This window comes from Carcharodon carcharias, chromosome 3 (assembly GCF_017639515.1).
Source record: "Carcharodon carcharias isolate sCarCar2 chromosome 3, sCarCar2.pri, whole genome shotgun sequence".
Taxonomy (NCBI): domain Eukaryota; kingdom Metazoa; phylum Chordata; class Chondrichthyes; order Lamniformes; family Lamnidae; genus Carcharodon; species Carcharodon carcharias.
The window spans coordinates 171,120,458-171,144,733 of record NC_054469.1 but is presented as its reverse complement, the minus strand read 5'-3'; the positions used below and the strand labels follow the sequence as shown (position 1 = coordinate 171,144,733).

Genomic DNA, 24,276 nt, shown 5'->3' with positions numbered 1-24,276 from the left:
ATTGTTTGTGGGGGGTGGGGGGGGGGGGAATGCCAGGCAGAAAAGTGGAGTTAAGACCACACTTCGATCCTATTAAAGGTTTGAGGGGCCAAATGAACTACTACTATTTCTTATGCTCTTGTACTGGGGTTAACAAACAACAAGGTACAATGCAAAAAACTTCAATAGGACATAAACATACTAGCAGAATAGGTAGACGGGTGGCACATAAAATTTAACGTTGACGTGAGACAAAACACCTTAGGGTATTTGATAAAGACATAAATTGGCAGATTTTGGGCCAGATAAGAAATTAGTTGCATTCTTGTCGACACAATTGTTATTAGTGACAGTGACTTGGCAGAGGGACTGGTTAGAGATGAACTCCTGCTGGGTGTCAAGGCCAGTTCTCTTCACCATCTTTAAGTGATCCAGTTGAAAGCAATAGGGGAATTGTCTGCAGGTTCACTCATGATACAAAGATCTGGGTGGGGGTTATGACCTTAGATGAGAAAAATTGAATATTAGCAAATCTAGATGCTATAGGGGAATGGTCCTGGAGCCAAGTTTCATGCGCATTGGTACAGCCAAACATGCAAGATGCAAGCTTAAGACTGTACAGCATGATAAAGTTCTATAGGTTAGAGTACATGAATCTCTGAAGGTTCACTAACAATGCTGTGAGGATATTGCAAATGCAAATAGAGCTAGGCTGCATGGCTAAACAATAAAAATCACACCACCTTGTACAAGGACAAAACGTACTATACTTTCCTTTTATAAGACCTTGGTTAGGTCTCATTTAGAATACTGGGGAGTGGGGTGGGGGGTTAACTTTCAATTTTGGAGGCATAAAACCAGTGATATCAGATGATATAATGTGAGATCATATTGTTATATGTGCTGCAGTATTGTTATTTTCCAGTGATTTTAATGTATAGAAAGTATAGTGGGTAGTGAGCTAAAACTGCCAAGGTCGATGGATTCTTGATAAACAAAGGGGTGAAAGGCAATCAAGGGTAGACAGGAGTGTGGAGTTGAGGTTGCAGTCAGATCAGCCGCAATCTTATTGAATGGTGGAGCTGGTGCAAAGGGCCCAGTGGCCTACCCCTGCTCCTAATTTGTACGTATGTTTAAAGTTGACTGTGCTGTTTTGCCTCCACTCAACCTGTCCCCTCTTCACAACCCAGTCCCTCACATAGCTACTGATATATAGGCTCTGGAAAAGCTTCAAAAGTGGGCCACTGGATTAATGCTCAGTTTGAAAGCCTTTTGTTACCAATGGTTTCTCAATTTTTTCCATATATATAACCCCAAAATATTCCACCTATGCTTTCTGGTTGGACGCAAGTATGGTTTTTGACATGTATCATGGTTCCATCAATGCAAAATCTGTTGCTGTTCATGTGATTGATAAGTAAAAATGACACAGCTCAAAGGATACAGGGCCTCTGATATATTTGCAATACAATTTTATTTACCTACAGCTTTACAAAACATGGTTAAGATACAAGTAACTTTATTCTTCTTTGCTCCAAACCTTTTACTCAGCTATTTTGCATGATCTATATTATTAGTCCAACCACCCATGTGGTTTGTCGAATTTTAAGATACGTATTTGCTTTAATTTCCTCTGTCCTCAGAAAGATATTTCTTCTCATTCAAATTTCTCAGGAGGATTTGTAGATTTTACAAAAGCAGTTGTCAGTGTGGTGCTACGCATGGTGATCTTCCTAAAGTTAAGTCTCCAATGAACAGCAATTTAAACAAATGGTAATTGGCTATAGTCCAGGCCTGCCTGACTGTTGCAGCCACAATATCTAAGTTCAGCATTAAAGCTTTTCTGACCTCAGTGCAAACATGTCAACTATCCCAAAGTAAGACATTTATTTCAAATACTTTCTTTATTTAATGTCTTAAATTTAATAAAATGCTTAAAAAATGTTTAATTTCCCCCTCCTCCCTGTATTTCAAGGATGTTTAGGTGAATATTTTGTATGATTGATTTGAGATTATTAGAAAACTAGTTGGTTCTTCAGGAAAGGTGTGGAAACTAAAGGTTCTAAGGATAGAAACTCCAATTATGGAGCTCCCTTTCTCCCTCACACATACACAAAAAATCTTCCAGCAGAAGCTAGAACTCTACGTTCATGTAAAGGATTCAAGGTCTGGGGACAGGTTGGAACTCAAACCTCTGGCTCCCAAAAGAGAACAAGCTTGAGTTCTTGAATGTATTTTTAATTTGTTCTGAGGATATGGGGAAAGACTACATTGATTGTCCATCTCTAGGCACCCTGAGGCTTTTTGAACCACTGCAGTCCTTGTGGTGATGGCGCTTCCACAATGATATTAGATTGGGATTTCAGAATTGTGACCTGAGGCAATGAAGAAAATGCCAAGTCAAGATGGTGTATGACTTGAAGGGGAATGTGGAGATAATATTCATTCAACATTGCTGCTCTTCTTCTTCATGGTAGAGGTCATAGAGGAGGGACGTGCTGTTGAAGTGCCCTTAGTGAGTATCTGCAGCGCATCCTGTAGATCGTACTTAGCGCAGCCACAGTAAGCGGGTGATGGATAGTTGAATATTGAGTCCAGTGACGATGTGCCAATCAAGTGAACTGTCCTGTCCTGGGTGGTGCCGACCTTCTTGAACGTTGCTGTGGTTGCACCTATCCAAGTGAGTGGTGAGTATTCCATCACACCCTTGAGCTTTGTAGATGGTGGAAAGGCATTGGACAAGGTGAGCCACTTGTTGCAGAGTACCCAGTAAGGGAATAATATTATAGCATAGAAATTTAATTTCTAAAAGATAATAACAATTTGTGTTTATATAGCAGCTTCAATTACAAAAACGTTACAAAGTGCTTACAAATGTATAATCCAAAAGACTAAGACTGAGCCAAAGGGCCAGATACTAGAAGGCGGAGCCAGAAGCTTTTTTGAAAAAGTGGTTTTGAAGGAGGAAAAGTAGATAAGAGGTTCAAATAATAAGGAAGTTCTATTATGTGGGATCTAGGCAATTGAAGGCATGTCCACCAAGGTTGGGGGAGGTGGGGTGCGTGCAGGGGGAGGACAAACAAAAGGCCAGAATCAGAGAAGCAGTGTTCCTGGGGCAAGGGTTCTGGTTGTAAGGCAGGAGGTGGTCACAAGATAGGGAAGGGTAGGACCATGAAGGGTTTAAACACGAGAAGAACAACTTGGGGGAAATGTAGTCCAATAAAGGCACCAATAACGTGCAAGTGGGATTTGGTGCAGGATAAGATACAGGCAGCAAAGTTAAGGATGAGCTATAGTAGATGGATGATGGGAGTGTGGCCAGGAGGATATTAGAACTGTCAAGTCTGGAAATGATTTTATGACTTTAGGAAATAGGGTCAGAAACTCAGTTTAGGGTTGAATTGAACAGCAAAGAAGTGAACAGAGTGGCTTAACCTAACACAGTGGCAGCGGAGGGGGTTGGAATAGCTGAGGAGAGGGAGTCAGTTAAAATGTCAGCTTGCATGGGGGCTAGGGAAGCTTATTGATTAACAATTTAGTTTTAATGGGTTAAGGGAGCTGCAGGTGGGCTCTATAGGCAAGATGACAGTGGAGACATGAGGGGAGGTGGGAGAAAAACTAGAGAAATATGGGGATCGGGATGAGAATAGGAGGGTGGAGCCTTGGGGGCCAAGGTGATAGTGCTGGTTGGCATATGTTTAGCTTGGCTGGTGGCTGAATAAGTAAGAAGCAGAGGGAAGTTGAGTGGATGGTCTCTATTTTAGTGATAAAAACAAATCCATGAGCTCCTTGTATTAGTTGGAGTGGAGGACTAAGGAAGTGGGGGGACAGGTGTAAGGAAACATTAGTAGTATAGGAAAGAAGCCAGGGCTTACCACTGATCTCCAGGACATTCCTGAAGTCGTGGACAGTTTGGCAGAAGTGGGTGAGGTCTGATGAGGCTTGATTTGATCCAACCAGATTTGGGATGGATGGAAAGTCAACTGAATGTCAAATCCAGTCAAATATGTACATCTTAAGACTTACAGCAGAAAACATGGAACCATATCAAGGGACAAGGGCAACAAAGGTGAGGGTGAGGGAATAATTAAGCAATTTGGCAGCCACAAGAGCATTGTGACAAATGGAGAGCCAAAGGCTACACAGTTGGGATTTTGCAAGTGCAATTTTAAGTGACTTGGGAAGAGATAATTGTGGGTTGTGCAGGGATACAATATGGCTATTTAAAGGACCAAGAAACCATTAGCTACTTCTTTTTAATTGCTAGCTTTTGAGTGAAGATAAATATTGTTAAGTAATGTAGTGACTTGTTAAAACGATAGTGAATTGTGGCTTGTACATATTTAGTCACTAGAGTGCTTCCAATTAATCAGCAAGGTCTGCTTATCAGAACTGTCTGCCTTTCAGAGGCTTTTAAGGTAAGACCTTATTGCCAAATTTTCCCATGCCCTATGCATTTGCCATTAGATGCAAACTCAATTCTATTGCTTCAAAAAGGCAACATTTGATATAAAAGACTTCCTGCACTCCTAGTAACCATAAAGATCAACCTGTGAGACACATGTACTTGCACTGTTGTTAAGCTGCACATTAACATACAAGACATCAGAAAAATCCTAGATCTGTAGGTTGCTGATATAATATTAATAAAGGAAAAGCTCTTCATGTTACCAGTTCTCTTAGTAAGTAGTAAATGTGCAAAACATTTTTGAAGTGTGCTGAAGACATCTAGTGGCAGCTGAAAAGTGCTGCATTCAGCTTCAAAAATATGACAAATCACTGTAATTATGACACAAATAGCTGTACAAAAAGTCTTTGATATCTTTGATCAACATGAGAAAATTAATGGAAAATTTGTTTTGATCACAGTATTAAAGATTTGATGAAAGTTATTTGGTAAAACATCTAAAAAGGATGAGATAACTACCACTGCATCGCTCGGAACTGATTAGTCCATGACCATTACAAGAAAAATGACTTGCATTTATACAGCGCCTTTCATGTTCACAGGGCGCCAGTCAATTAAGTACTTTTGAAGTGATGTCACTGTAGCAACGTGGGAAACGCAGCAGCCAATTTGCACATAACAAACTTCCACAAACAGCAATGTCATAATGAGCAGATAATCTGTTTTTATCTGTGGTGTTGACTGTAGGAAAAATATTGACCAGGACACCAGGGATAATGTCCCTGCTCTTCTTCCAAACATTGCCAAAGGACCTTTTACAGCCACCTGAGCAGGTAGATGGGGTCTTGGTTTAGAATCTCATTAAAAAGATGGCACCTCCAGGAGTGCAGCACTCCTCCAGAACTGTACTTAAGTGTCAGCAATTTTTGTGCTCAGGCACTGCAGTAGTGCTTGAATCCAGAACCTTGTGACTCAGAGGTGACAGTGCTACCAACTGAGCCACGGCTGACAGTTATGGTTAGATTACCAAAGCTTTTTTCAATTTTTTCTCAACATATCTTAGATTGTTGTTATTAAAGCAATCAACAATTTGATATTTGTCAACTATATACAATTATAACCCAACACCTGCGGTCATGCAAGTGCTATTAAATATTAATTAGAAAAATATAAATTGTAGACTTGAGATCAGTGGGCCAAAAACAATTCTATTTTGCTTTGTAGCAAAAAGTGATACCACCACCATAAAAGAAATAAAAAGGATAAAAGAGATGGCAGTCCAGTCCTTCAGCTGGTTATAGAAAATGTCTGTCTTACTCTGAATACTAATCATTGGTTTCTGACCTTATTTATTACTAACATAATGGCTTTGAGACATGCACTCTGAAGCAAGTTTTCAATTCAACTGAATTCAAATCATACTCAATATTTGTTGCTCAGACACAGTCAAATTGCAAACATATGAACTGATTGAGAGAAGGTACTGAGGGGCATGAAATAATTAAATAAAATTGGGGCATGTATCAAAAATTTCAGGTGCCTATTTAATGAGCATGGAACAGTACAAGCAGCTGAGGCACAAAAAGCTTCCATTTCCAGTTGTCATGCAAGGAATGCTTGGGATATTTTATATAGATTTGTCGTGTTGACATGATAATAGACAAGTGGCAATAAAGTAGAATACATTTTTTTTTTACAGATTCTACAAATCGTAAGCACATTTTAAAGAATTTGTTATGACCAAGATCACATCTTTAGATTTCTCCTTCATGTCTTGCAATTGCTTCGTGAAATGCATGCGCACTGACAAAATCAGTTAGAAGGTCCTCCTGTATTTTTTATTTCCTCTCATTGACATCAATATGCTTGGATTATTTTGGGGCTTTATTCTTCTTGGCTTTTGTTGAGATTTTTAACCACATTTTAAAAAAAATGAAGGTATGCAGCAAACCAACTTAAAGATCACAAACACAACCATTTTTAAAATTATTCAATAATTCACTACATTCCAACTCTTGTAAAATTCCTGCAATTACATCATTTAACAACAGAGACTACTTTTGGGACTCTTTTGTACTATTGCTAGGTCATTCAGATTTGCTTTGAGTGAAATAAATTGCTTTTTACAATTTCATTTTGTTTTGATAACAAGATCCAAAAATGTCAGCATATTTAGTATAATAATCTAATTAACTATGTTTACATAAAAAGGGAACCCAAAGATCTTCTATAGTCATAGTAACAAGAAAAAGGTTGTCAGGACTAATGAAGAGATCTACCAATAGGGCAGAAAGAATGCTCGTGTACTAAATTTTGCATCGCAGGTTGCCAAGAAAGAGGACATTTCCAAAGCTTCAAAAATTTGAGGAGGTTGTCAGAATACTGGATAAGATAAAAATAGAAAAAGAGGAGGTACTAGAAGTACTGGCAGTAACTAAAGTGGATAAGTTGCCCATTCCAGATGGAATGCATTCTAGGTTGTTGATAGAAGTAAGGGTAGAAATTGCAGAGGTATGGGCCATAATCTTCCAATCCTCCTTTAGCGTGGTAGCAGAGGACTGCAAATATTACACCCTTGTTTAAAAAAGGGAGAAGGATAAACCAGGCAATTATAGACCAGTCAATTTAGTGCTGGTGGTGGGGAAGCTTTTAGAAATAATAATCTGAGGAAAAAATTAACAGCCACAGGGACAAGCATGGACTTATACAGGAGAATCAGCATTCATTCATTTGACTAACCAAATTTTAAGAAGTTGCAGAAAAGCTGAATGAGGCCAGTGCCTTCACTGTGGAGTACATGGAGTTTCAAAAGCTGTTTGATAAAGTACCATATATTAGGCTTGTTAGCCCATGGCATAAAAGGGGCAGTAGCAGCATGGATAAAATTGCTAAAGAATAGGAAACAGAGAGTTGTGATGAATGACTGTTTTTCAGATTGGAGTGAGCTGTACAGTTGTGTTTCCCAGAATTCTTTAGCCAGAGAGTGGTGAATCTATGGAATTCATTGCCACAGAAGGCTGTGGAGGCCAGGTCATTGAGTGTATTTAAGACCGAGATAGATAGGTTCTTGATTGGTAAGGGGATCAAAGGTTCGGGGAGAAGGCGGGAGAATTGGGTTGAGAAACTTATCAGGCATGACTGAATGGCGGAGCAGACTCGATGGGCCAAATGGCCTAATTTCTGCTCCTATGTCTTATGGTCTTATGATTCAGGGCACAACTTTGAAAGTTGCAGGTGACACAAAACTTAGGTAGCAAACAGTGAGAAAGATAGTATGATTTCAAGAGGATACAGCCAGGCTGCTGAAATGGGCAGACACATGGCAGATGAAATTCAATTCAGAAACATGTGAAGTGATACATTTGGGTAGGAAGAATGAGGAAAGGCAATACATGTTAAATGGGCCAATTTTAAAGGGGCACAAGAGGAGTCAGACCGGGGGCGGGGGGGCTTGGATAGAAATCTTTGAAGGTGGTAGGATCGGTTAACAAAGCAGTTAACAACATATACGGAATCCTGGGATTTATAATCAGAGGTATTGTGTGTAAAAGTCAATAAGTTGTGCTAAGTCTGTATAAATCCTTAATTTAGCTCAAGGTGGAAACTTTTGTCCAATTCTTTGTGTGAATCAACATCAAGATATATTAGAACAAAAGGCAAGTTATTCTTCCATGGATCAATAATTTATGACCAATTACAACTGAGCACATCTCCATACCAGCAAACAATGATGTTTTAAACTTCCCAAAATGTAATGCTTTAGCTGTTTGCCACTTGTGGAGTGAATTAAAAAATGAAGAAATTGTGTACGCTTTCAGAGTTGTAAAGGGCTTTGAATAACGTTTCATTATAATACTTTCTTCTGAAAGAAGCAGAACTAGAGGGCAATTTAAGCTAAAGGTTACACGATGCCAAAATTACAAAATTCCAGAGAAAATCAGATTACTAGCAAGATATAACCCAATGTCCTCTCTCATTTTCATCTTGCAGGAAAAGACATATAAAGTGCTTAGATCACTGTTTATTGATTTCAGAAGTGAAATTGCTTACTTTTACTAACCTATTAAAAATATTATTGAAAATAAGAGAGGACTGCAGTACAAATTATAGGGCGAAACACTGCAAAAAACAAAGCTGAACTATATAACCATTTTTTGAGAACTGAAATTGGTGAAATTCCCTGCCTGTAATGATAATGACACAAATTGAACAGATTTCTTAGTGTTGGTTGTATAAGGAAAGGAAAACCTAAAGTTTTACTCTTTGTATTTGGATTCTAGGCAAAGGGAGCATAACTGTCCATTTTCACTTTATGCTATTCTTACCAAATTACAAAAATTAAATAGTATTTCATCCAGATATTCAATATAAAAATAATTACAAGCAACAATATACAGTCAGGAGAATTCTGTACATTTCCTGAAGCTTACTATTTTTCTGTGTACTGGAAAAAAATTCTTACTCATGCCATTATACCTTGTGGCAGTGACAAAAAAAACTCCCAGGAAGCAAAATTTACAAAATAACATATTAACATTTTCCAAATATTTTCAGTAATGGCCAATGTGATTCTTAAGATGAATCTTTTGCAGTTCACGAACGACAGGTGAAGCCTAATACTTATATCTGTCCCATGCAAAAAAACTTCTGAGAAAGATTGTCACATTTATTTTTCACAAAAAATCTCCAAAATATTTCATTATATTGCACACTAAGTCAAATGACAGCAGTTATTAATATTGAAAACAATATGTGTGTTTTTTTCTTAAATTCAATTGATGGCTCAATTGTACTGATGAACTTTTGGACTAAATATTTGGATTATACAATATTTCTGAAATAATATCTCTTTATATCAAAAATGCCATTAGGAAAATTGACTACAAGGAAACTTTTGAGTGCAATTTTCTAGCAACTATGACTTTGACAAACTGGATGACAACTCTAAAGTTAAATAGCACAATTCACTGGATTAAATACAAGATAAAATGTTTCAAATAGCTCTGGGTTCTGTTTTACTTTTGAGAAGAAGAATAGAAAAGCTTTATGTATTTACTTTAAATATTCACTATGCATTTTACCTGAATATATAATGGTTGAAATTGCTTCTATTCAGCTTACAAATGATCTTACAAAAGCAAGAATGTTCTGTTCCCACACGACCGTTATTTTTCACTTGCTCATTACAATTTGCACTTACCTCTTGGTGAATCTGTGACCTTCTGTAATGACTGACCCTTACTCCAATTAGAAGGATACATTTTATAAAGTGAAAAAATGCAACCAAGCTCAAAAGCTTTCTGGTGACTCATTATTAAGCTTGTGGTGAATGTTTTGCTTTGGGCTTTGCAAAAATGTTATCATGACAAATTACTGCACTTAAGCATATATAACTCAATGTGTGACATTTCATAATCCATAGCAAATTCGTACCACAGTTCCACATAATTGACTTTAAGTGTTTACCAAATAATAATACATTCTGATTATTATGCATGGCATGAAAACCATAGGCGGTTTGTAATTATAGTAATTAATATCCTTTGGCTATCAACAAGCTGGTGATCTTTTAAGTTGTTTATCTTAATTTCCATCTCCTTGGTCATCTAGGGAATTGTTTGTTTGCCCTACCTTTTTCTTTCGAGGGAACATACCTTGAATGTGCCTGAATTATCTCTTCTTTGAAGGTAGCCCATTGATCAGCTACCATTTTACCTGCCAACCACTGACTCCAATTTATTTGGCCCAGGTCTGTTCTTATCCCAATGAAGTTGGCTTTCCCCAAGTTAATTTTTGTTACTCTGGACTTCTCTTTGCCCTTTTCCATAGGCAGTCTAAAACTTTTGATACAATCCTCACTGTCCCCTAAATGTCCTCCTCCTAACAGTTGATCTACTTGGCCCACCTCGGTTCCAAGAACCAGGTCCAGAACTGCCTCCTTCCTTGTTGGACTAGAAACGTACTGAAGAAATTTTTCCTGAACACACCCTAGGAATTCTTGACCCTCTCTACCCTTTATACTAATACTATCCCAGTCTATATTGGTGTAACTAGAGACCCCCCTTGTACCTCTCTGTAATTTCCTTGTAAATTTGTTCCTCAACATCCTTCCCACCAGTTGGTGGCCTATAGACTGCACCAAATAATATAATTGCACCTTTTTTGTTCCTTAGGTTTCTTCAATATAAAAGTCACCCATTACTTCAGGTAATAAAATTAGTGAACATACACTTTTATTTTCAATTAATTATTAAGCAGGATTATTCATTCTCAGTTCAGCAAATACTGCTTCTTATTTTATGAAGAAATTACAATAATAAAAAGATAACAAACTCCCTTTAAACTCCATACATCTACATTTTAATTTCCCTACATTAAAGTTTAAAAAATCTGTTTAGTGCTATTTCAAATTAATATAGTGCACAACCCCTTGTTACAACATGGTTAGAAGATTGTCATTCACTCTCTAACACCTTTCTCAACCATCCATTATTCCTGACTGGGACTTGAGTGTGAGAGCAGTCTTCTATTCTATTTTTTAAGCATTATGTAAGGCAAATCACTTTAAATATCAGCTTTAAATATCTGATTCCCCCCAAGCATATGCCAAATGAAAATATTAAAAGCATCTCTTTTTACTAACCTTAACAAAATGAAAGGAGGTTACACTCCATGTCAAACAAATAATTTTAATAGAAATTAACTGAACGGAGCCTTAACATAGTGTTACAGCTCAAGCTTGGCAAATATAGATGTTTTAAAAACGGACATTAAAGATATTTACTCAATTAGGTCTAGCAATGCAAACTATTCATTTTTGCGAATCAAAATGGATTTAAATAATTGTTATAACCCCCTCAACTAACATAATCCTGGAAGCCAATATTCAAAAGTTTTATAAAGCAATAGAAGATTGTTATTTTATTGAAGGATAACATTTGAATGTGCAAACTAAAACAGATGATGCGGACTTTTGAATAAAAAGGCCCTTCACAAAATAAATGTTATTCTCTTTCATATTTTCTCCCAGAATTGGATAATTTCTGGAAAGTTCTTCCAGACTACTTCAATTGTACTGAAATGAAAGTCACAGATCGTTTGCAGGAAAAAGCCTGCACTCATAGAAAAAGAGCAGGTTAATGTTCAAATATCTTGGCATTAGGTAATTTCTCCTTATTTTAATGTTTAATACCTCTGAAAATAACACTTGAATGACAGAACTGAAAATTCAAAAAGCCAAATGGCATTGCAAGGCCATAACAGGACTTAGATGAATACGTTGAGTTTTGTTTCCAAATTTTTAATAATTTTGGCACAGGGCAGTGAGTCTCTCAAAACAAAAAAAAACCCTCTCTGCTTAACAATATGAAGTGGCAAGGAGATCCAAGTGATTCCATGCAACATCAAACCCAAGTAGTGTGATGTAGCCTCTCGCAAAGCAAACTCACATCGTTCAAGTGTGGCGTCAGGTCAGAACCTGACTCTGGAATTATACTGGCACCTTTAATTTCTTTTTAAATAACAGAACATAAAATAATTTAGGAAAAACTGAGTACCGTCAACCATACATAGACAGACTTTGTAATCATTATTGATCCTGTTTTCTTCAACAACTGCACAAATGCTTTTTTTAAACACAATATTTACTATTTCCTATGGTGCATTCTGCTGGAATACCTGTAGGCTGCTGCATGAATAATAATAAAGGATACTAATACTCATTTTATCCCATAGAAAATTCTTCTTTCATCAACAATATTAAAAGTACATGAGGCAGAATGGCCTTTTCTGCAATTTATGACGACTTTTCACCAACACAGATTTCACTGGGCTTTACAACCTTTCAAAATTTTAATTAGAGTTATGCCTGAGGTGGAAACCACTGCTGGGAAGTGTGTTTTTTTGGGTGCTTGTTTTTGCAATGGCTGAAATGCAATAAATAAATGAAATATCAAATGCTTCACCTTTTCTTGATATTGGCTCAGAAAGCATTGTTTAATTCAATGATTAACATATATTGGATTTCATCTTGGGCTTGCATAAAATTTGAACTTCGCATATTTAAAAAAATCAAATTAGATGATCATTGAGGATTTCACAACTTATTGTACTTTACACTGGTAATGCACAGTTTATCTATAGAATAAATTCTAATTTTAAAATATGTATTTTTGACATTTTTGATGGATTATGGTAAGATAGTAGTTATGTTACTGGATTAGTAACTCATAGGTATCAACTAATGAAATGAAAACAGAAAATGCTATAAATACTCAAGTAAGGCAGGATCTGTGAAGAAAGAAACAAGAGTTAACTTTTCAGGTCAATGTCCTTTCTTCAGAACTGGGAAAAGTTAGAAATGCCAGTTGCCCAGTTCTGATGAAAGGTTGTTGACTTGAAACGTTAACTCTGCTTCTCTCTGCACAGATCCTGCCAGGCCTGCTGAGTATTTCCAACATTTATTTGTATTTCAGATTTCAAATATCTGCAGTATTTTGCTTATGGCATGAACTAATAATCCTGAGGCATGAGTTCAAATACAACCATGGCAGCTGGGAATTTAAATTCAATTAATTAGGTAAATCTGAAATCAAAAGGCTAGTATCAATAATAGTGACGATGAAACTACTGGGTTGTCATTAAAAACCCAACTGGTTCACCAATATCCTGTAATCCTTTAGAGAAGAAAATCTGCCATTCTTACCCAGTCTGACCTCTATGTGATCCATAGCAATGGAGTTGAGTTTTAACAACCAGCTAACATGGCCTAACAAAACACTTGGTTGTATTCAAGACAGTGTCTCGCCACCACCTTCTCAAGAGCATTGAAATATGGGCAATAAATGCTGACCTTGCAATCTCTTATCAATGGATAAGTAAGTGACAGAGTAGTAACAAGCTGAGGTTTATACTGTATAGGCAAATGCAGTCTAAGCTAACGAGCTCCTTATCTCACTATTTTGTGGTCTTGTTTTCTGGTTTAAAAATTCACAATTTAGGATTTCATGTTGTGATGAAAATAATGATAAGCATTATATTAAATGCAACGTATAGCATTTCATCTAACAAATGGGTGCTAATATGCTGGCACTGTCAATAAATTAATCATGAGAGATGTTCAGCCCTTAAACATCCACTATTTACTAGGTTCTTTTATTAGAATACTCAATTAACTGGAACAATTCTAAGACAGTAACAGTATGTTGTGGCAGGAGCTCAGCACTAAATACACAACTGTAATAATTGAAAAATATGGTAAATATCACAAAAACACTAGGAATTATGTATGTTCGGAAAGCCAAGTTAGAATTGGTGAAACAATCAGGGTCGAGCAAATGACTACCTATCTGTGGACTGAGACACGGATGAATCTAACATTGGAAGAGGCATGTTTACTCAATATTGTAAAAAGAACAGGAAGACTTGCATTTATATATCCCTTTTCACAACCTGGAGATGTCTCAAAAGTGTTTTACAGCCAATGAAGTGCTTCTAAAGTTTAATTGCCGTTGCAGTGTAGGAAACCCAGCAGCCAGTACCTTCATGCCAAGCTCCCACAAACAGCAATGGATAATTTGTTTTGATGATGATGGTTGAGGGATAGATATTGGTCAAAGCCCCCTGCTGCTCTTCAAAATAATGCCTTGGGATCTGTTTGAGAGGGCAGGTAGGGCCTCGATTTAATGTCTCATCTGAAAGGCAGCACATTCAAAAGTGCAGCACGCCTCAGGATAGGTGTGTCAGGACAGTGCCATCACTGAGTCACAGTTAACACCAATTAGATCGTCACATGATACCAAAAAGTCAAACTCCTTTATATTCAAGTTTTATTTACTCCACAAATATTTAGCAACAGAATGCAAACTCAAGTCCAGTTTCAGTTATGCAAACATTTTAACTGGAAGTTGCTGCATGGCTGACTTGGATTCTGATGGTAACATGGAGACTCTGAATATTTAAATACACTGGGATCTTAACTTCAATGTGGTTCGCTGAATTGTTCTATGTGACTTGCAAAATTAAAATCCTGAAGCTAAACCAAATTGAATAATTAAAAAAGGAAATCTCTTAATACACAGACAAAATCTAAGCTCCCTATTACAGGACACCAAATTCCACCTGTGAGTCACATAACTACTGCTTCTTCTGAACTAAGCTTCAGATTACCACTTGGATTTTCCTTGTGAATGCTACCTCCTTATACCAGAAGAATCATTCTCATCTCACACACATATTCAAACTGTAAAGATGTATGAAACAGTGAAAGATGATCAAAATATAAAAGCAGGATTTATCATTGTACACTGTGAGTGCACCTACAAATTGCATTTTCACTCAATTATATTTTTTGAAAAAACCGTTTAGTTACATTAAATGACAAAGTAAAATGGAGACGTGATTTCACTATAAATTGGTTCCATTGTAGTTACAGAGCAATTTATTACATTATTCCTAGTTTCCAACTAGGCTAAGACTGAACCTATTTAAGTATCAAAACAACGGAGTTTCAGCTCAGAAGATATAAAATTAATTTAGGATCAAGGCCAACAAGCTTCATAAATAGAATTAAAAACATCATAAATTGGTGATGAAGAAATGTTTTGGTGATGTTATTTTCTACAATCAAACAGAGATTATTCTTTAATCAGATTTTAAGTGGGTTCCATTGGGCAAGCACCAATCTATTGTTAACTCTCTCATTAGCACGATCATTCACTAAATCATTATGGATAACCCACTGCATAAAGTATTACTTTGAATGCAGTTCCATATGTCAGCAAAACTAGTTGTTTTGAGGACATGTAACATTTTTAGCTATGTGATAAACATCTGTTACATTCACAGACTACCATGATAAATTTTAGCCAGCTGAAAAGCAAAATTTCATATAAATTTGGTAACAGATCAAGGGTTCATATATAATCTGTTTCTTTTTAGATATGGATGTTGCACATAAGGTAGGGTCAACAGAAATTTCAAGAATGAGAAATTATCTCGTAAATTGAAGAGGAACAAAATTAGGTGATTGATGAATTATTCTCTTCTACACACAATTCTATGAAATTCCAAAGGCCACAAAATTAGTGGAGCATTATTTGATTACCGGAGTTAGATTGGGTAATACTCTGACCAGTAAACAATGTTCTAAGTACAAGCTTAGGAAATAAAGACCAATAGTACATTTACACATTTTGTTTGATTATAAAAACATGCATACCCTGGAAGTATAAACTGTGGTACAAAAAAACTTACCCAATTTTGATGAGGCATAGCTAATGAACTCAGAAGCTGCGTTACAGACTCCATACTTCTACTTGTATTTCCAGCTGAGCTGTTTAAATCCTTCACTGTTTTCTCCTATTACTTCAAAGGCTGAGGCTGCTTTAAAGATAGGTTTGCACCCACATTGGTTCGGATTCTTTGCTTATTTAGTAGCAAAGAGGAACCATGTTTATGCCTGAAAACTGTGAGCACAATTGGTACTCTTTTCAACTGCCTTCACATTAAAGGTAAAATATCCTAACTGAAGGGCTCTCTATTAATCCAATTTCTAACTGAGAGCACCTATAGTCTTACAAGAACAGTGCTGGATGAATACGCTTAACTGCTACATCAATAACTGCAGAACAGCTTTTCCTACCTTCAGCTAATGGGTCTGCATTAAAAGCAGTGAGTGGGTAGTGGTTGCCTCCTGTCATTATATGGGACTGCCCATTTAACTTATTATTCACCACAAAGGATCTCCCCCCTGCTACATGCAGTCAAATTCAACAGAAAGAAGATGGATGAAAAAAAAATCAAATGAATGATTGCCCTGTTTTGGGTGTGATCCCAGTGCAGCGCACGTTGGTAGTTAGGTAAGTCTCCTTACTTAAGAAATTATATACTTGCCACCGAGAGGGTGAGGTGAAGGCTCACCAGGCTGACTCCTGGGATGGCAGGATTGTTGTAGGAGAGGAGATTGAGTCGACTAGGCCTGTATTCACTAGAGTTTAGGAGAATGAGAGGGGCTCTCATTGAAACTCAAAATTCTGACAGGGTGGGACAGACTGGATGCGGGGATGATGTTTCCTCTGGGTGGGAGGATGTGGTCTAGAACGAAGGGTCACAGTCTCAGAATGTGGGGTAGGCCATTTAGAGCCGAGATGAGGAGAAATTTCTTCACTCAGAGGGTGGTGAATCTTTGGAATTCTCTACCATAGAAGGTGGAGGCCAAGCCGCTAAATATATCTAAGAAGGAAATAGATAGGTTTCTAGACTCTAAAGGTGTCAAGGGGTATGGGGAGAGCATGTGATTATGGCATTGAGATGGAAAATCAGCCACGATCAAATTGAATGGTGGAGCAAGTTCAAAGGACCGAATGACCTACTCCTGTTCCTATTTTCTATGCTTCTATGTTTGCACATACCTAGTGAGGTCATTGGTAGGACAGTGGCAAATTGGTCTATTGGCCTCACCGGGATAGTAACAGTGAGTTGCGGTTTCCATTTGCACCCCAGCAGCAGCTCATTAGGCCTGTTCAGATGCTGGATGAGGTTCTCAGGTCAGTCCGGGTGAGGGAGAAAAAGGAGGCAATCAGGAAAGGGACAACAAGTAGCCTTCGCAGAGACATGGTTGCAGGGTGACCAAGGCTGGGGCCTGAACATTGAAGGGTATTTAACATTTTGAAATGGTAGGAAGCTAGTGCAGCTCTGATAATTAATGATGTAATTCATACACTATTGAGAGATGACCTTAGCTTAAAAGAGCAAGATGTAGAATCAGTTTAGACAGAGATAAGAAATAGGATAAATGAGTCTTTTTTTGGGTTGGCAAGCTGTAACACAGTGGAGTGCCACAGGGATCAGTGCTGGGGCCTCAACTATTTACAATCTACATCAATGACTTGGATGAAGGAACCGAATGTATGGTAGTTAAGTTTGCTAATCACACCAAGATAGGCAGGAAAGTAAGTTGACAAGTGGAGGTAGAGAGTCTGCACAGGGATATCAACAAGTTAAGTGAACAGACAAAAATTTGGCAGATGGAGCATTATGCGGGAAAATGTAAACTCGTCCACTTTGGCAGGAAGAATAGAAAAGGGTTACATTATTTAAATGGAGAGAGGTTACAGGAGTTGGTAGTAAAGAGGGATCTGGGTATCTGGGTACATGAATCTTGAAAAGTTAGTATGGAGGTAAAGCAAGTGATTAGGAAGGCAAATGGTTTATAGCAAAGGTAAAAGTATTGGTTATAAAATCAGGGAAGTTTTGCTGCAGTTGTCCAGGGCCTTGGTGAGACCACAACTGGAATATTGTGTACAATTTTGTCTCCTTATTTATAAAAAGATATAATTGAATTAGAAGCAGTACAAAGAAGGTTCCCTCGACTCATTCCTGGGATGAGCGGCTTATCTTATGAAGAAAGGTTGAACAGGTTGGGTCTATACCCATTTAGAAGAATGAGAGGTGATCTTATTCAAACAAATAAGATCCTGAGGGACTTCACAGGGTAGACAACAGATGTTTCCACTTGTGGGGGAGACTAGAACTAGAGACACAGGTTAAAAATAAGAGGTCTCCTTTTTAAGATGGAGATGAAGAGAAAGTTTTTCTCTCAGAGGGTCGTTAGTATGTGAAATTCTCTTCCCCAGAAAGCAATGGAGGCTGTGTCATTGAATTTATTCAACGCAGAGTTGGACAGATTTTTGATAGACAAGAGAGTCCAGGGTTATGGGGGCAGCCAGGAAAGTGGAATTGAGGCCACAACCAGATCAGTCATGATCTTATTGAATGGCAGAACAGGCTCAAACGTCTACTCCTGGTCCTAAGTCCTATGTTCCTGCTTCCGTTGGTTCCACAAAAAGGAAAATTGAAAACATAGACTTTTCATTTCCAGTGACAGTCTCCAGCAGTTCCTTCTAGGACTGCCAGTTTGGCTGCTGTACACCTAAAGGACCTGCTGCAGCAGGCATGCTGCAATCATCTGCAGTCGAATTTTGGAAAGGAGCCTGAAACATGCACATACAATGAGCCTATCAGTTTTACTTACCCAGTGTGTACACCTAACCAATAGGGCCAGCAGCTCACTTGTGACATAGAATAAGCATGTGCATGGAAACCTACCAAATAGACCAAAAATCCCATTTTTATTCCCAATTACTTTCACCTCCTTGCAGCTTTGTTTTCTAATTTACAAAATACAACTAATTTACAGCTGCCACCCTCCATATTTCAAAGGTTCATACTTTAACTGTATCCCATTCTAGTAACCAAAACTGTAATACTCCATGACATGATGGGATAGAAAACAAAGATTCCAAAAACATATGGCCTTCCACTGAAGAGGGAACAGTCTTAATGAGTATCATAAACCACTGCCAATGCAGGAAAATAATTGAGTGAATCTCTTCATCCTTTCATTATAGGAGAGGATTGCTCAGGCTCTTTCCCATCAAGTGAACACAGTATTTTATATCATTCCTAAGACTAATTTGTGACAGGCAACACAAGTTATGAAACATATTTACGCACTGTACCTTTAATCTAAAATTTGCTGGTCTTCGACAAGATAGTACAACCGATCTTAACTGGGCAAACAGGCTGAGCGTTGTCTGGGGCTGAGGTACCTTGTCACCCAGAGAATCAAAGAATGAATAAGCAGGGGAGACAGCCATTTAGATAATCTTGCTTGTGCTAGCTCCCCTGCCTTTTCCCAAGAGCTCTGCAATCGTTTTCCCTTTAATTATTTATCCAATTCTTTTTTGAATGATGCTACTGAATCTGCTTTAATCACCCTTTTGGGTAGTGCATTCTTGACCATAACAACTTGCAGTGCAAAAAAAAGTCATTTCACCTTTGGTTCTTTTGCCAATCACCTTACATCACCACCTTTTCTCTGGATGCTGATCCTGCTGCCACTGGCTGCTGGCTTTTTTTTTGGTTGGCTTGTCCCTTTCTTTATCTCTTCTGAATGTTGTATTTAGATGGCTACAATACAGCCATTCATATGTCATCAGGTCACAACCGTTGTTTCTTTACTATACTCTCCTTGGTTTTTGCATCATGAAATCGTTTATTATTTCATCTTTCCTGTTCTCCACCCTATCACAGACCTTCCCTTTTGTTCTTCTTGCCCCTTTCCACTGGCTTAAAAATCTTACATTTGTATCTCCCTTCTGTTCTGATGACAGGTCATTGGCCTGAAATGTTAACTCTATTTCTCTCCACAGACGCAGCCAGACCTGCTGAGCACTTCTAGCATTTTTCAGTTTTTATCGCTGCTGTCACTGGAAGTAGAGGATTCTTAAAAAATGATTTTAAATGCTACTTCCCGAATATTAACATAGCATCCATCAGCAAGCTCTGAAATCTCTGAAAGCAATGGAGTATTCGGTATAGCATGTGATTCTACTGCAGTTTCCCCAAGACTCATTTTAAATGGTGACCAGAATTAGACGAATGTAATCTCTGGAATCAAACCCATGATAAATTAGTGGAAGGTAGATTTCTCTTGCACCCTATCTTTTCCCAGGCTCTACTGGAACGGAATAAAAGCAGAAAATGCTGGAAAACTCAGCAGGTCTGGCAGCATCTGTGGAGAGAGAGAGAGAGAGACAGTTAACATTTCGAGTCTGTATGACCCTTCTTCAGAGCTCTGTTCAGAACTCTTTCTCGGATCTGCTGAGTTTTTCCAGCATTTTCTGTTTTTATTTCAGATTTCCAGCAACTGCAGTATTTTGCTTTTATCTACTGGAATGGGATGGTGTATTGCCTTGTCATTTTTAGTTTTGAATTCAGTAGAGAGTGATGGGATGAATATTAATTTTTTTGGTGGCTGTAAATGCCCTAAGTGAAACTGATTTATTGTAGTTGCAATTCATTTTACAGTCAGCAAAAACCTACTCAGAATCCTGCATTAGTTGGTAGTCTCACTCAAAAAATCACAAGGATGGCTTGTGCAGTATACTGTCTTATCCACACTTATTTTTTTCTGCAGCCATGGTTAGGAATTAAGAGGAGAGTGTGATACTGGGCACATCCCTACAATACAGACCATATTCCCTGCTTGCTCCCTTGCACTCAGTTATACAGTACCAGTAAGTAAATCATCCAATTGTGGGGTGAGAAATTGAGGCTGACAACTAATGAGAGTATAACACATGTGAGTGGCTGAAAAGGGGGGTTAACCTATATGCTGAGTATGTGCAAAAACATGATTTTTAGGGCTTGAAAAATTGGGCTGTCTTATATGCCAAGTCAATTTAGATGTGGTGATTTATAGTACTTATTAGACATGTGGTGATAAAAACGTTGGTGTTCCGAAGGATCAAGATTAGGACCAATGCCTTCCGGTTTTTTCTTTCTCTCTGGTAAGCAACTCCTGAATGACAGAGACTGGTGAGCAAAGAACCAGTACCAGCTTGATGGATAAATCACCTTCTTCTGTGCTTTAAAATGTTCTGGTTTTATGAAATTTAGCAGTAAAAACACAGAAATTGTAAAAAAAAAACACAACTAGAGTCTAATATTTTTATGAAGGGAATAGATACAATTTATCTGCAAAGTTGAAGATGGAGGCAGAGACAGAATGAAAGGAAATCATTAAAAAAGTTAGATGCCATGTACAGCTTTAAAAGAATGAAAAGGAATAACAATATCTCCCTGAAGATTACCAGAACAGAAGACTAATTTTGAGTCTATTAATTATACCACATGCTCACAATCTTGTTTTGGCATTTATATATGTCAGTAAAATTAGTTCTACCAAGTCAAAATTCACAATGACTGTTCCAAACGTATCTCTAAGTTGTCACAAGGGAAAACATCAGAAAATATAATGAAAGGTTATCGCACATGTACAGAGATATAAGCAGGTGTCCTTTCATTCTCACAGGAAACAAAGATTACTGAACTTAGGTGTTGGAGTCTGAAATGGCTGATTGACAGTCATCATGACACAATGAGAAACATATGAAAAATTATTGGCTTGGAGATAAATGCAGATTAGTTTGGGAACCTAACACATAATGGCCTGGATTTTGCAGTGGTAATGATTGCAAAACCATAATCATTTGTTGACATTTCTCCTCTGAAACTGACAACTTTTGAGATCTACGCATGCATAGTTAACATGGAAATTCAGAAGTTGCTGTCAGTGACTCAATGCTTCTCCAGAGAGTGTCACTGTTGAGGTTGCCCTCGAATGCAATAAATCAGAAAGCAGTGAACTGACAAAAACTTCCACTTTCAGGGCGAAATCGTCCGTGCCTGCTGGCATCAGACGTGCTCGGAGGTGTGAGCTGATAATATGGTGAGAAGGCCAAAAATCGGTTTCACGATGTCGCGAAACCAGTTTGCGCGGGCTGCATTCCCCACCATCAGACATCGGGAAGCTCATTGTAATAAAAGCATTATAAGACCAGCCCACCAGACTCATCCCTCCTGCTGGATTGTCCACCCATGTCAGTGGGAAAACACGCCAGTGTGGAACACATCTTGACAAATGTGACGTGCAGAAGCCGGGAATTACCCGCTAGGGCCATGCTCACATTGCGGACATCCGAGGAGCAGAAGATGCTGGAGCCGACAGCAACAACCCACTGGAAGAATGTCCATGGCATGCTGGGTGGATTCTCATGGACATGGCCCTGCTGCAAAGCAGCTCACGGCAGCTGGAAAGTCATTATTGATGTTCACAACGGATGATGTTTGAGGGAGTGGGAGAGAAAGGTCTAGGATTGACTGGGGAAGGAAGAGGTGTCGGAAGGGGAGGAGATTGGGAGGGGGGAATGAATGTGCCAGGAGGGTGAGGTTGGGAGGGAGGAATGAAGGTGTCAGGGTGGGGTGGGAGAGGAGGTTGGGGCAGGGAGTACGGGGGCGGGGGAGAAGAAGTGTTAACGGGAGAGAAGACGGCAAGAGTTGGTGTAAGGTAAGGAGTGCAGGGGGAGGAGTAGTCTGGGGAGGGGAAGGAATGCGGAGGGGGCAGTCTGGGGGGAGGGGAGAGAGAGAGAGAGAGAGAGAGAGAGAGAAGGAAACAGTGTGGAGAGGGGAGGGAGAAAGGGTGGAGGAAGAAGTAAGAGTGAAGGGAGGAGTCGGGAAGGAGTAAAGCTGGTGGAAGATGCAAGGGTGTCTGAGGGAGTCAGGAAAGGGGATGGACAAAGCTGGGGGGTGGGTGAAGGGGTGCGGAGGAGGGGGTGGGGGGGAAGGCATGTGGGGAGAAGGGATGCAGGGGTGCGGAGGGGACAAGGGGTGCGGGGGAGAACGAGTGCGGAGGGGGGCTAAATGGTGCGGGGGGATGCTAAATGGTGCAGGGGGATGCTAAATGGTGCGGAGGGGGGCTAAATGGTGCGGAGGGGGGCTGAATGGTGCGGAGGGGGGCTGAATGGTGCGGAGGGGGGCTGAATGGTGCGGAGGGGGGCTGAATGGTGCGGAGGGGGGCTGAATGGTGCGGAGGGGGGCTGAATGGTGCGGAGGGGGGCTGAATGGTGCGGAGGGGGGCTGAATGGTGCGGAGGGGGGCTGAATGGTGCGGAGGGGGGCTGAATGGTGCGGAGGGGGCTGAATGGTGCGGAGGGGGGCTGAATGGTACGGAGGGGGGCTGAATGGTGCGGAGGGGGGCTAAATGGTGCAGAGGGGGGCTAAATGGTGCGGAAGGGGGCTAAGCGGTGTGGAGGGGTGGGAAGGGTTGCAGAAGGGGAGGGGGGGGGGGGAAGGGTTCTGGAGGCGGAGGGGGGTGTGCAGATAAAAGTGCAAGGGAGAGGTCTGATAGGTCCATGTCCGCCTCCTGGGGAGCGAACTGAGGGTGAGTGTGGTACGAAGGTATGGTAAGAATGGCCGAGGGCAGAGTGAGGTGGTAGGGGAGGGTGAGAGTTCGACAGTAGTGATAGAAGAGACGGTGAGGGTGGTTGGTGGGGACTTGGAAACAGACACGGACCCTAGGGGTGGGAAGGCAGAGGTCGGGAGGGTTAATGTGGATGGGGGTGGAATTTTCAGGAAGGAAGGAAATGTGTGCGTTCACCTGGACATCCCCGAGAGAAAAGGGTTGTGGCTGGTATGTCATGGAGGGAGGTGGAAAGTGATCCTGCAGGAGGGTCAACTGTGATGGGGGAAAGGAATTGGGTGACTAGGGGAGGGGAAAAGACAAGGGAGCAGATGAAAAAGTGAATCTAGAATATGCTGTCCAAATCGAAAGTAAAATAACAGTCGTGGTGGGTGAGAACAGGTGCTGCATGGGACTGTGATCCTTGGGTGGACAGAATGCAGGTCAGCTCAGATGAACAATTGAAAGTGAACCCCAGCTGGCAGCATTCAAAATGCTAAGGACATTGAGATGAGTGTGATACATAAAAGATCTGTGTGCACGTGAGAGTGCTTGCACGATGCTGCGAAAGGCCCTGCCACACACACACTTTTCCCTCCAGAATCATTCGTGGGCCAGCTACTCCCTCTGCAGTGACAGAGGACGAGGTTGAGGGGCTCACAGGCAAAGGGGACTTGGGGGGGGGGTGGTGGTGGTGGAGAGACAGCCTCTGAGATTCCTCAGTGGATGACCCAGGAGTGTCCAGCTGCCGCTCCTCCTTCCTTTGGGTGCCTGATGGCCCCAACTTTAAACGTTGAGGGGAAGAAGCACCTAAAGGGATATTGAGGTGTCCGGTTTCCCTCTCGTGTTGCCACTGCAGGAATTCACCCTTGGCTCCCGTGATGGAGTGCAGGTCAGCACACATCGCCACGCTCTGCTAGACAAGGGTCTCCATGGCATCTGCCATCCTCCCCATGGAGACACCACTGCATCAGAGAGCAGGTGGACGCACTCCTCTGACGTGTGAGCCACTCTGTTGAGGGTTTCCAACAGCTCTGTGTGATGTTCCCACACTTTATGCTAACTCTCTAGGATGAGTTAGGAGGCCA

General features: G+C 39.9%; 1 protein-coding gene across 9 annotated transcripts in view; it reads right to left on the bottom strand.

Moving 5' to 3' along the window:
* LOC121275778 (triple functional domain protein-like) overlaps positions 1-24,276 on the bottom strand; it is a 650,960-nt gene that overhangs the window by 182,371 nt on the left and 444,313 nt on the right. Inside the window, exon 34 of one of the 9 annotated variants that reach the window (XM_041183392.1) lies at positions 1,469-2,784. The exons of the other annotated variants lie outside the window; for them this stretch is intronic. Within the exon in view, the coding sequence (XP_041039326.1) occupies positions 2,422-2,784 (363 nt within the window). The 3' untranslated portion in view covers positions 1,469-2,421. Of the gene's footprint in view, positions 1-1,468; positions 2,785-24,276 lie in introns of those variants that run through there. 9 annotated transcript variants of the gene reach the window in all.